We start from the raw sequence: 12976 nt of genomic DNA on the forward strand, positions 1-12976 counted from the left end.
CCCACCCACTCCTGCAAGTTTCTCAATGGAATAGTTTTCCATTTTTATCTTATCATTGTCTTTTTTGTTGTTTGTTTTGGTTTGGTTTGGTTTTCCAAGGTAGGGTCTCACTCTAGCCCAGGCTGATCTGGAATTCACTATGCATTCTTAGGGTGGCCTCGAACTCACGGTGATCCCCCTACCTCTACCTCACGAGTGCTGGGATTAAAAGCATGTGCCACCATATCCGGCTCATATCATTGTCTTTTTATCTTAAGATCTCTGTTGACAAATCTATGAGGTAAACTACAAACCACTTACCCCAAGTTTCCAGAATTTAAGAGCAATTTCAGAGACTCCCCTGCCTCTGGATCAGGAGAACCATGTTTTGTTTTGTTTTTTAATTAGCTTACAAAGTAACAGGTTTCCTTATGGCCTTTTATACATACTTAGATTTGACCTCTCCTCACCTCATATCCCTGCCCCTGTTATCACTTTTTCTTTTTCCTATTTTAAAATATTTTATTTATTGATGTGAGAGAGAGAAAGAGACTGAGAGAAAGAAAAAGGCAGATAGAGAGAGAGAGAGAGAGAGAGAGAGACAATGGGTGTGCCAGGGCCTCCTACCACTGCAAACGAACTCCAGACACATGTGCCACTTTGTGCATCTGGCTTTGTGTGGGTGCTGGGGAATTGAACCCAAGCTGTCTAGCTTTCCAAGAAAGTGCCTTTAACCACTGAGCAATCTCTCCAGCCCCTCCCCATGTAAGAGGTTATGAGGCCCACATGCCTCCCTGAGGAGTTATTGGCAGTTATTAGTTACTGGGGCAGCAGGAAACACTTCCTTCAATAATGTAGCCACTGGTAAATTGGAGGTACACTGGTAAGTAATCACACTCATTCTTGCAGGCAACCCTAACTAAATTCAGTGTGGCACATACACACATACACAATGAAAAAACCATCAAAGTAGAAGAGGTACTACTTGAGAAATACAAGGGACTCATGGAAGGAAGATGGGGACAGGGGACAAGAGAAAGTAATGCAAGGAAATATGATCAAATATATATATAGTCAATAAAGAGTTAGACGTGGCAATGGGCTGGAGAGTTGACTTCGCAGTTAAGGCACATGCCCATGAAGCCTAAGGACCCAGGTTTGATTCTCCATGTCTCACATAAACCAGATGCACATGGTGGCGCATGCGTCTGGAGTTCATTTGCAGTGGCTAGAGGCCCTGGCACACTTATTCTCTCTCTTTCTCTCTGTGTGTGTGTGTTCTCTCTCCCTTTCTCTGTCTCTAATAAATAAAAATAAATAAATAAATAAATGTGGCAATAATGGATGATGACTTACTTTTCACATTGCTGTGACCAAACACTTGTCAAGAAGCAACTTGAGTGAGAAGACATGTATTTTGGCTAACTGCTTAAGAGTGGATAGTCTACCATGCCAGAAACCATGGCAGCAGGACGGTGAGGCAGCTGGTCACAATACATCTGCAGTCAGGAAGCAAAGAGATGAATGATGGTACTCAGCTCACTTTCTCCTTTTTTCCTTTTTTATTTGCTCCAGGGCCCCAGCCCAAAAAATGGTGTCACCTATATTCAGGGTGAGCGTTCCTTTCTCTATTAAACTTCTCTATAGAAACCCTCACACACTTGCCCAGAACTGTGTCTCCTAGGTGAATCTAAATCTAATCAAGTTGATATTGATTACTAATGATCACAGAAGATGTATTATCCTTCAAATCTTTAATATTAAATATCTGCTGAAATAATTCTCAGGTTTAATTTTCCTTATGAATGAGAGACTCCAAAATTAGATAATTAAGAGAGCTATGACAAAAGCTGAGCATCCATGACAGAACTGCAACCCAAACCTTGGCTTCTTTTATTCCAACTTTGCCAGGAAACTTTTCTCCTCAGCAACACGAGCTGACAACACAGTACAGAATTCTTGTTTTCTCCTGCAGGAAGTGAGTGGGAGTCAATAGTTGGTGCTTCACTACAGCATTTCTTCTGTAGGGAGCTCAGAGAGAAGTGCTGTCCCTACTTTCAGCAAATGAGCCCTCATTTGTAAAAATACTGTACATCAAAGAGCACAGTAAGAATGAGGTATGGTGGCATTTGGTTATGATCCCAGCACTCAGGCGGCAGTAATAGAAAGATCACAATTGGAAGTTAGCCTGGGCTACATAGCAAGATCCTGTCTCAAAAAAAAAAAAAAAGGCAAATTATAAGATGATCCAAGCCGGAAGCCTATGGGTCCTGCTTCTCCCCTGGGTGGGGTCACAAACAGGCATCCTCCCATTGAAAACTGCTCTGATTCTGTGAGTCTACAAGGGCTGGAATCTATGCCCTTTCTCCACAGAAAGCTGCACAATGCCTGAATCTTCTGCCCTTCCAGAGCCTGCCTTCCACAGCCCCACACTATGCAGTCCTATTTCCCTCCTGCCTTCCATATTAACTCCACTGTCTCATTTATGGTCATTCAGTACTGTAGGATCAGCTCTACCTTATTTCTAGCCCATGTTTTCTTGACCAAAGGTTGACCAGTCTAGAACTATCTTGGTAGAATCTCCTCTCACCTCTCTGGACCCTTCTAGTACTGATGGTGTATATGCTACAATTCGGTGTTTAATTAGATTTTCATTTGTGTTACTTCTTTCTCTTCATACTAGCTCCTCAGTGTGTACCACAGTAGGGGTATGCTGATACATCCCTTGGAAAGTGATGATGATTTGGCACAGGCCCTCCTAAACACATATTTAAAATGCCTTGCCTACAGCATGAGGCTTATGCCTGTAAGATAAACAAGCCATTTCTCCAGAGCCTCGATGGGACACTGGCGAAGCAGCTGGCCTGCTTTGAGCCCCTGTGATGGCAGGCAGGCAGCCCTGCTCAGCTCCTCCAGCACTGGGATGGTGGCTCAGCTGGAGCCAGATACACGGTTCCAGCAGGTCCAGGCCTGGGTGCCCAGCCCACCTCTGATCAGACAGGACAACCAAAGGCAAAAGGCCTACTGATGAGTGCAGATAAACAGAAATATAGGAGGCACTTTTTGCAGAGCATCAAGGCCTCGCTTGAACACGCGAGGTGAGCACAGGTGCCGTTTGGACCTTTATAGTGACTTGTTTCCGCTGTATCTGCGGATTTATGCTAGACCTTCCTGAACTTGGAAACTTCGTCAAAGCTGGAGAAATCAAGGAGCAACTATCCTCATGGCCATTTCATTTTCTCCCAGCATCGGGAAATAGCGCTGCGCTCATTTTTCCGCCAGAGGGCAGGAGAGGTCACATTACACTGGGAATTTTAAAAAGAAGAGGAAGGGGTGGGGGAGCCCTAATTTTTTTTCCTCCCAAATTATATTCCTCCGGGTGAAACCGAATCCTCCAGCTGTGGCGTCCCAGGCGCCCGGCCCGGCCCATCGCCTCGCCTGCGCCCCGGCCCGCCGCCCTGCGCCTCCCGCGGTCCCCGGCAGCCCCGCCGGGTCCCCAGCCCTGAGGATGAACGTTTGGCTGTTGCTTGGACTTCTGCTGCTACTTGACGCGCTGGAGGATGGTGAGTGACTTGTGGGCGGGATAGCACCCAGAGTGTGCCCACTGTTCGACCCGGATCTCCAGCCTCCGTTATCCTGCAGACCGCTGGTCCTCTAGCTTGTAGGTTTCTGGGCTGTGTTCACTTGCCGCTCCGTACCCTGGGCACCACCTAGAAAAGTTCTTTTCTTCCACCCTCCGCCTCCCTTGAGAGCCCTCAGAAAGGGTGACCACTCTTTTGACCCTTAGGAATCCATGCAGACCTTTCCATACCTCCCCAAGGGCAAACCGAGCATCCCCAGCCAGCCCCTTGGTCCAGCCCCTCTGTCAACGTGTCGGTGTGGGAGACGCTCTGGAGCGGGGAGCGGGGGAGAGCTTCCACCACCGTGCTATTGAGGGCGAGTGCCACCTAGCAAGGCAGTTGTGTAAAATCCCCAGTGTCCTCTGCTCTTCTCTACAGCCCCGTTTTGTTTTTTATTTTGTGTACTACCTTGAGTTTAAATCCATCTGCTACCTAGGTCTTTAACCAAAACATTCTGCATGAAACTGCAAAACAAATCAAAACTCCATAACTGTTACATTTGGTATAGTTGGGTAGGAAAAGATGAAGAAAATGAGGGTTTTGTTGTTGTTTTGGTATCGCATATGGCTGTCTTTCATCACTTTAAAAATGCTTTTTAAAATGTGTGCCAGCCTTGGAACGTGTGACACTACTGTAACCATAGGATCACGGTTTGCTGTGTGTGTAGTAGTAGTAGTATTGTTATGTATACTACATGCAAATTATTGTTACCATCTAATTATTTTAGTTGTTCCATTTGTTTAATTGGTATTATCTGTACAGTTGGTCTTTCATCTGGTCACATCCTGCTATCCTCAACCCACCCTTGAAATTTGCTCAGATTTGGTTTAAAAGCAGCTTTTGCTGTTATGCAACCTCATGCAAGAGCCAGCTCAACCTGGCTCACATTTCAAGTGCTCCTCAATCTATCTTATGAAACTGCAGGCATTTACCCAAAAATACCATATTCTAGTTTGCAAAGTTGAAGGTGTGTGTGGCACTTGAACTTGAGCAAGTCTAGGCCCCTGCTGAGTATGGGCAGCATTTCTACTGAGTGAGAAACAATTGTTCTGCCCAGACAGAAGTTGGCATTGCCTGAGTTTATAAAATGCAATATTGAACTCCTCCTGGCAGGCCTTCACATCTGATTGCTAGAGTGAAGCAAATACAAAATTCGGTATCATTTTTTTTAATAGGACAGGAGATATCCAGACAAAATAATTTCAAATAGTCCATTCATCATGTTTATACCCAAGATACCAGTTGTAGAGATTCAGAAGGTGGCTTCAGCAAACCTGTGCTGAGGCCATGAGAGTTATTGCAAACATCTGCCTAAATAAGTCAGCATATATTTAAACAAATTGCATTTCATACAAATTATAACCATTTATGAAACAATCAAGGAAAGTTGAATACAGAACAAAAATTTTGTAAGTAGTTACTGATTAAGCTTTGAATGTAATGCTAGCTCTGGGGTTTTGCTTTTAACAAGTACATGCATATGGTGTGCAGACCACTGGTAAAAATGTGTAGACCACTGGTAAAAAGGTTAATCTGCTTCCTTAAGTTACATAGTTGTTTCCTAACACTATCAAGAACTTTTCTTTGTTGTGAGTATGTGGTGATGGGGTCAGAACCAACCAGTGAGAATGAGTTATACAGGGAGCCCTTCTTCTGCTGGTCTCTGATTGGCAGATCAGGATATGCTGCCAGTTGAGCCATCCCAGAGCAAAAACTGCAGGCACAAGGCTATGACTGTCCTTTCAGTTATGTGACCACATGTGGGAAAGAAGCATCTCAAAGAAAGAGCTTTCCCTCCAAGTACACATGAGGATGGACATCTGTTCTAACCAGTGATATTTGCCTTGCCCAATTCTAAAATAATCACTTTTTAGAAATAATGTTATTTCTGGGCTGGACAGATGGCTTAGCGGTTAAGCACTTGCCTGTGAAGCCTAAGGACCCCGGTTCGAGGCTCGGTTCCCCAGGTCCCACGTTAGCCAGATGCACAAGGGGGCGCACGTGTCTGGAGTTCGTTTGCAGAGGCTGGAAGCCCTGGCGCGCCCATTCTCTCTCTCTCTGTCCCTCTATCTGTCTTTCTCTCTGTGTCTGTCGCTCTCAAATAAATAAATAAATAATTTTTTTAAAAAAAGAAATAATGTTATTTCTTTCCCTAACGAGGAGGACTGAAAGGGTATGTATTCTATCTGTGTCAAGAAAACGGTGACTAAATAGACTAAGATATTAGTTACAGTCAGGCATCACTCACAGCACCTGATTTTTAGTATTTTTGTAAGGTAGATGCTGCTGAGTGTACTAACACTTGCACAGTCAGTGGTACAAAATCACACCATGGACTTCTGATCATCTGACATATCCTTAGTCACTGTCAAGGGCAAATACCAGGGCATACATGTTGACTTGTTACTTCTGTGTTCTACCAGCACCTCTATCCATGTTGATTTCACCTTCAGTATCTTACAAAAGCATTTTCTTTCTGAGAGCATCAAGAGATTCATCACCAGATGTGGGGGAGCCAGATCTTCAAGTAGGTAAGGAGAGTGATACAGGACCATGATCTGTCAGCCATGACCATTTACCACATTTGCACCTCAATTTTACTCTTTAGAAAAATATTCCAGAAACCTTTGTAATGAATAAAGAGTTGTATAGACCTCCTTGCTCATGAGTGCAAATAATGAGCTTTTCAAACCATTTAGGATCTGAGCCTATAGGTTTGTCATATAAAATCACCTTCAGTGGCCAATTAAGGATTGATTTGCAAGCAAGAGTGAGAGATCTGGCTATCAGAGTGAAAAAAGTCCCGAGGAATGATGAGTTTCTCTGGACAAGGAAGAAAAGCCATGTCTTCCTAATATTCATAATGAAATGAGAAGACAGACAATAATTAACAAGTAATGATACAATTTCAAGAACTTAAAATTGGCACAAACGTCATTAATCAGGGTATACCTAAAGGCTGCTGTGATATTACAGCTCTTTCAGAAATTCCTGAGAACAGAGGCAATTCTGTTTTCAAAATTTTCCCATATTTTGAAATATTCACATATACATAAGCAGATGTCTTGGGAATAGAACCCAAGTTTTAACATGAAGTACATTTGTTGCATGCATTCCTTAAACATATAACCTGAGGTGGTTTGGGACAATATTTTTAGTGCATCCACATTCTGACTGACATAGCACTTGAGGTCAGGTGTGGAATGTTCCACTTCCATATTGGCATTCAACATGTTTTAGATTTTGGAGAATTTTTTTAATTTCTGATTTTTAGGTTATGGATGTTCAATTCACACTATGAACAGAATGGTTTAAAACAATAGAGTTTTATCCCCTCTTAGTTATGGAGGTCAGAAATCCAAAATCAAAATACCATTAGGGCCTTACTGCTTCTGATACTACAGTCAGAGAACCCTTAGAGCCTCTTCCTATCTTCTAGTAACATCCAGCAGCCCCTTTGCTTACAATGGCATGACTCCAGTCTCTATCTCTTTTTCATATGCCTGTCTTCTCTGTGTCTCTGTATCTTGATGTGGCATTGGTCTCTCTGTGTATGCCTCTCCTTGTGTGGGCATCAGTCACATTGGATGAGAGACGATCCTAAAACCTCATATGATCATAATCTCATATGCCAGGACCCCCACCCACAGTAAGTCCTATTGTCAGGTACCAGGAGTTAGGATTTCAATGTATTTCTCTGAGGGACACGGTTCAAGAAATAACCCAACTAGGGCATGAGAGAGAGCAGTGAGAGCTGTTTGGATGAGAAGTGAGAGGCCTGCCTGAAGTTCATGCGTCACAAAGAAGAGCCAAACAGACTGTGGGCTTGTCCCAGTGCCCAGGATAGCTGAAGGACTACTGGGATGTGACATAGGAGAAGGCAATGCCTTCAAGGGCATGGGAGACAGCACTTTCTTCCATGTTAGATAAAGGTGACTGCAGTGTTCTGAGCAGAGAAGAAACCATGGTCTGACTTAGCTTTTAAAGATTACAATTGGCAGCCAGGCATAGGGAAGCAGAGGTAGGAGAATCATCGTGAGTTCAAGGCCACCATGAGACTCATAGTGAATTCCAGGTCAGCTTGGGCAACAGTGAGACCCTATCTCAAAAAACCAAATAACAAACAAAAAGATTACAAGTGGTAGGGTGGACACAGGAACTGACAGAAGGAGGATGCTAATAATCTGGGTGAAAGTGTGTTGGCCAGGAATGGTAGCAGTAGATGGAGGGAAAGAAACTGTCTCCAAGGTCTACTTTGAATGCAAAACTAAAAGGATTTTCTGCTGTAATGGATGTGGTTTAAGGGTGGGGGAGGGTGAAGCAAGACTAAGGGTTTTGTCTTGAGTGACTGTGTAAAAAAAGTTGCTGTCTGTGGATAAAGGGAACCCTGGGGAAGGAGCAGATCTGTGGGGCCAGAGTTCAGTTTGGAGCTGGTAAATTTGAAATGCCTACTAGTTTTCCAAGTGACAGCACTGAGTAAGAGGTAGAATATTTGGTTCTGGAATGTCAAGATAAGGTCAGGATAGGAGCGAGTTGGCTTTGGGAATATGATGCTGCTAGAGCCTTGAGACAGTGATACAGTGTGAAGTCACTGGAATGTGCTTTGACAGAATTTTCAAGACAAATCCTGGGGAACTCAAATGGCACAGGACAGGAAGAGGAAGTAGGAAGACTCACAAGAAAACTGCAGGGGTTAGGAGAAGACTCAAGACAGCATGGTTGCACTGGGAACCAAGAGAGTATGTTCAATAGATGTTCTAGAAAATGCCTCATGTTCTATCCTGGAATAGAAGTGGCCAATTCTTTGTTATTTTATAAAAACAATATTTTAAGAAATGTTCAGAGGTATGTGTGTATGTGGGTGTTAGATTCTATAAGAAACAAGGGAACAGTAGGTTTCATATTTCCCTAGTTGTCACTCTCCCAATTTCTCAGCTTTGTTCTCAGGAAAGGAATACCTGCTCCTACAGAGGTAGTACAGGAAGCATGAAGAAGTGAGAGTAGATGTCAGTCAGTTCAAACAGCTGCCTGGGGAATGCCTGAGCCAATTCAGACATTAATAGTGTGATTACATGGAACCACCCCTGCCTTCATCATGGCTACCTGCCCACCAAGAAGCTGAAAAAACAAAAAAACAACAACAAAAAAAAAAAAAAACAGCTATGGCTCTTGATGTTGATAATCTTATCTAACATGGAACTTCCCCAAAGAGCCAAGATTCTGCTAATGAATTCATTCTCTCCTCCAACACAAGTCCAAGAAGCTAGAGAGCTTAGTAGCTGGGTCACATTTAATTAAATAACCTTTGTCCTTTTCCTGCTTGCTTCTCGCTCTGTAAGATGTGTTCATTCATTGGTAGCTCTTGATGGCATCTCTTCACTGGGAGGTGTTACTGTATGCCCTGGAAAATCATCTCTGCTCCTGTGGTAACACCCCCAGCATCCAACTCTGACTTGGGACATTTTGTTAAGGTCTGTCAAACAAAGAATCTTCTTAGGCAACAATGTTGTGCCTGAGGTTTGTACAAATAAGTAAATGGACAAGACTGATAATCTCTAAGTGAAAGGAGAAGCAACACATGATGTGGAGAAGCTCTAGACTTAGAGAAAGGGGACTTGGCTTTTCCCATCTTCTGGATGACTGAGGGTGAGCTACTTGCACCTGTAAATTATTAAGAATAGTGAGCTATTTCCCTCCACCATCAGTTCACACAAAGCCAGTTACTGTTCTCTGCATTTTAATTGCTTCAACTTAGTTATCACGACAACCCTTCTCATTCTACACACAAGGAAGATGAGATAGAGAGAGGCAGGTAACTTCCCAGGACCTGAAGGCAATAATAATATTTTATGGTCTCTAGAAAATAGCCTCAAAAAATGCAATGGTAAAAAGAAAACTAATAAATCAAATTTAATTTAAAAAATGCAATGGTAATGAATTTTATTTTACTCACAATATAAACTCTTACATTGTTCAGGTGCTTGAAATATAACTACTTTTCATAGTTAGGCTGAAGTCATATTGTAATATGGCTGCTTTTGGAAAATGGTTGTTAGGGGTTGAACTTAGAGCCTTAAACATAAGTACATTTTCTGGCACTAAGATACACCTTCAGTCTCTTCTTCAACTTAGTGCCATTATCATCAAAGCATTAATAAGTTTTGTAGTCAGGTACCTAGACCAATTATACAGTTATATCAACTGATGAGTCTATTTGGTCAAATGGTCAAATTAGGGCTGGAGAGATGGCTTATCAGTTAAGGCACTTGCCTACAAAGCTTAAGTACCCAAGCTCAATTCCCCAGTGCCCATGTAAGCCAGATGCATGATGTGGTTCATGCATCTGGAGTTTATTTATAGTGGCTGGAAGCCTTGACATACCCATTCTCTCTCTCTCTCTCTCTCTCTCTCTCTCTCTCTCTCTCTCTCTCTCTCTCTCTCAAATAGATAAGTAAATAAAATATTTTTGAAATGTAAAATTGTGATTTCAGGTAGAGTAGCAAATATTTGGATGCATGATACCCTAAAAAGTACATAATATCCCAAAAGTCACATAATTATAATGTGGCTGAGTAGCATAGTGCTTCAGGATCTGATCAGAAAGCCAGATAAATAGCACTGGATGCCTAAATTCCATAGGATTTACAGTAGATTATTACCATTTCTGACCACTGGAATTCCTATAACATGATTTATTAAAACATGCATAATTAGACATCAATCTAAAGAGAAGCCAAGCTCATAGGCATAATGTTTATGGGGCACAGAGTACTTGACATCATCATGATAAGTCTTTTCTCTTTAGGAAAAAAATGTGACTTCTACCATATTGAAAAGCTGAAGGACATCTTTCATAATTGACTATGTTGAATTAAGGAACATCTGTCCATCTGATATGGCTATAGAGTCTCTGCTAATTGGAAGTTAGGGAGTTAGGGGTTTGTTCATTGCTGTGATGAAATACATGACAAAAGCAACCTAAAAAGGAAGAAGTGATGTGGGCTCATGGTTAGAGGGTATTTGGTGCATCATAGTGGGAAGGCATGGCTTCCCACATTCAGGGTAAGTCTACCCTCCTCAGTTAAACCTCTCTGGAAGTGCTCTCATAGGCACACCCACAGGTGTATCTTCCAGGTGGTTCAAAATCCCATCAAATTGACAATCAAGATTAGCCATCATAGGGACTTATACAGGAGAGGCACTGTTTGTTAGAACAAACCAGGGTTTATTCAGGTTTGGCAGGTGCTGGGTAAATATCAAATATTGTACTCTCCTGTCTTGGAGAATCATGTTCAAGGACACAACTGTACTTTGTGCAAAGATTAATTAAGCTCAATAGGACTTGTACCAGAGACATTAGAGTAGAAGAAGGAAGTGAAATAAGAGGAGATTTGAGGGTGGCATGTTTAGGAGTCTGGTTACAACTGGCTCTGAGGCCACAGAAAAGGAATTTAGCTAGATGATACTAAAGATCCTGTAAGTCTGGAGCCTATGTAATTCTGTGATCATATATTGACACACTTTGCTCTTATGCAGATGGATGATCTGACTGGAACTTAATGGTTTAGTTGCTTGTACATCTTTTCAGGGGGAGGCACAACTGGCCAGCTTCATGGAGGGAAGGGAATTGGTTGAGATTTTGGAACCCAGAGGACTCCAGAAGTAGGAGCAAGTATCCTAGAATGTGTGCTACAATGGATGCCTTGTCTATCAAGGAGACAAAAACAAAAATAAAGCCAACATAAAGTAGGTCAGCATTTTATATTCACAATTTACTGGCAACTTTCAACAATGTTGGTGATAAAATAGTCCTCCAAAAGTAGTTCATGTCTAAACTCTAAACCATTACTACAATTGAGTTTGGTTAACTTACGTAACCTTCAAGTTGATATTTATGATATTTATTCTTTAACAGACTATGTATTTCATATGGACACTATCAGCCCCTGGCGAACACAGAAACCCTCTCTCTATGCTTCCTTTTGAGAGACAGTCCATAATGTTTTGAAGTCATTTGAATATACTTCTGGTAGTATTTGTGTTGCCAAGCCCAAGAGTCAGCATAACACTGCATTTATATAGTAGAATCAAACTGAACACCAAGCACAGGAATGGCTGAGACCAGAAACATTTTGAGTAGCTTTGATTCTGCGCTTCTAAATGATGACAACTGAAGCACAGCATGGACTCAAGGACAATGGTTTGGTTTTATAAGGGGAAATTTTAGTTCATATTTTGATGAATTTGAATATTTTTGAAACTCAAATATGCTTTTTATTTATTGTTTTCAGAAAGGGTGGGCCAAGAAAATAATGGTAGCTCTATGATTATTACTGAAAATGATTTTGACATAAATTAGGGGAGGGGAATCTTAAAGTCACCTGCTCTGGGAATGCCATCCATTCCATTGCTCTCCTCTCATTGGACAGTTGCTGGACAACACCCTCCCAAGCACAAGCGACCAAAGGAGCAAGGAGAAAACAGAATCAAACCTGCCAACAAAAAGGTGAAACCCAAAATTCCTAAAATTAAGGACAGGGACTCTGCTGATCCAACACAAAAGAGTCCATCTATCATGATACAAATGATGGATAGAGGTCGCTTCCAGAAGCCTGCTGCCACCGTGAGTCTGATGGCTGGGCAAACCATAGAGCTTCGCTGCAAAGGAAATAAAATTGAATGGAGCTATCCTGCATACCTCGACACTTTTAAGGACTCCCGCCTCAGGTAAGCATGGCTGTGGTTCTTTTTATTTGTGTTGGGTTAAGGGTTTCATCTTCTTTCCTCCTTCAATATTACCTTGCCTCTGACATCTGTCACCTCACCCTAATAGATTACAAAAACAAAAGCTGAGTGAATGAAAGTTACTGACTTTTAAATCTTCCCTCAGTTAAGAATTGTAAATCTTGCTGGGTATAGTAGCGCACGCCTTTAATCCCAGCACTTGCCAGGTTGAGGTAGGAGGATTGCTGTGAGTTCAAGGCCACCCTCAGACTACATAGTGAATTCCAGGTCAGCCTGAGCTAGAGTGAGACCCTACCAAAAAGAAAGAAAGAAAGGAAGGAAGGAAGGAAGGAAGGAAGGAAGGAAGGAAGGAAGGAAGGAAGGAAGGAAGAAGGAAAGAAAGAGCCTACTTAAGAACTCAAAATTGTATAGGAAATTATAATGCACATAACAAATATGTATGAACTCATTTGTTGAAAAGTAACCCATTCCATATTTCATGCTGTTTTATAAGCAATCATAAGGACAACTGAAGTGACCTAATGGGAATCCTATGAACAAATCACAAAAAGATCAGTTTAACTTTTAAACTTGTTAGTTCTTTGTGATTGCTGCTACTTTGTGAATATGTAACTGGTACAAAGGTCAACAAT

At 42.0% G+C, this 12976-nt stretch overlaps 1 protein-coding gene across 2 annotated transcripts in view; it reads left to right on the forward strand.

The window, feature by feature from the left end:
* The first annotated feature begins 3361 nt into the window (after positions 1-3361).
* Pdgfrl (platelet derived growth factor receptor like) overlaps positions 3362-12976 on the forward strand; it is a 56359-nt gene continuing 46744 nt past the window's right edge. Inside the window, exons 1-2 of one of the 2 annotated variants that reach the window (XM_045132048.1) lie at positions 3362-3542; positions 12029-12326. In XM_045132048.1, the coding sequence (XP_044987983.1) occupies positions 3488-3542; positions 12029-12326 (353 nt within the window). In that variant the 5' untranslated portion in view covers positions 3362-3487. The remainder of the gene's footprint in view (positions 3543-12028; positions 12327-12976) is intronic. The other variant, XM_004666364.2, reaches the window with a different exon arrangement.

Source organism: Jaculus jaculus, chromosome 1 (assembly GCF_020740685.1).
Source record: "Jaculus jaculus isolate mJacJac1 chromosome 1, mJacJac1.mat.Y.cur, whole genome shotgun sequence".
NCBI classification, from domain to species: domain Eukaryota; kingdom Metazoa; phylum Chordata; class Mammalia; order Rodentia; family Dipodidae; genus Jaculus; species Jaculus jaculus.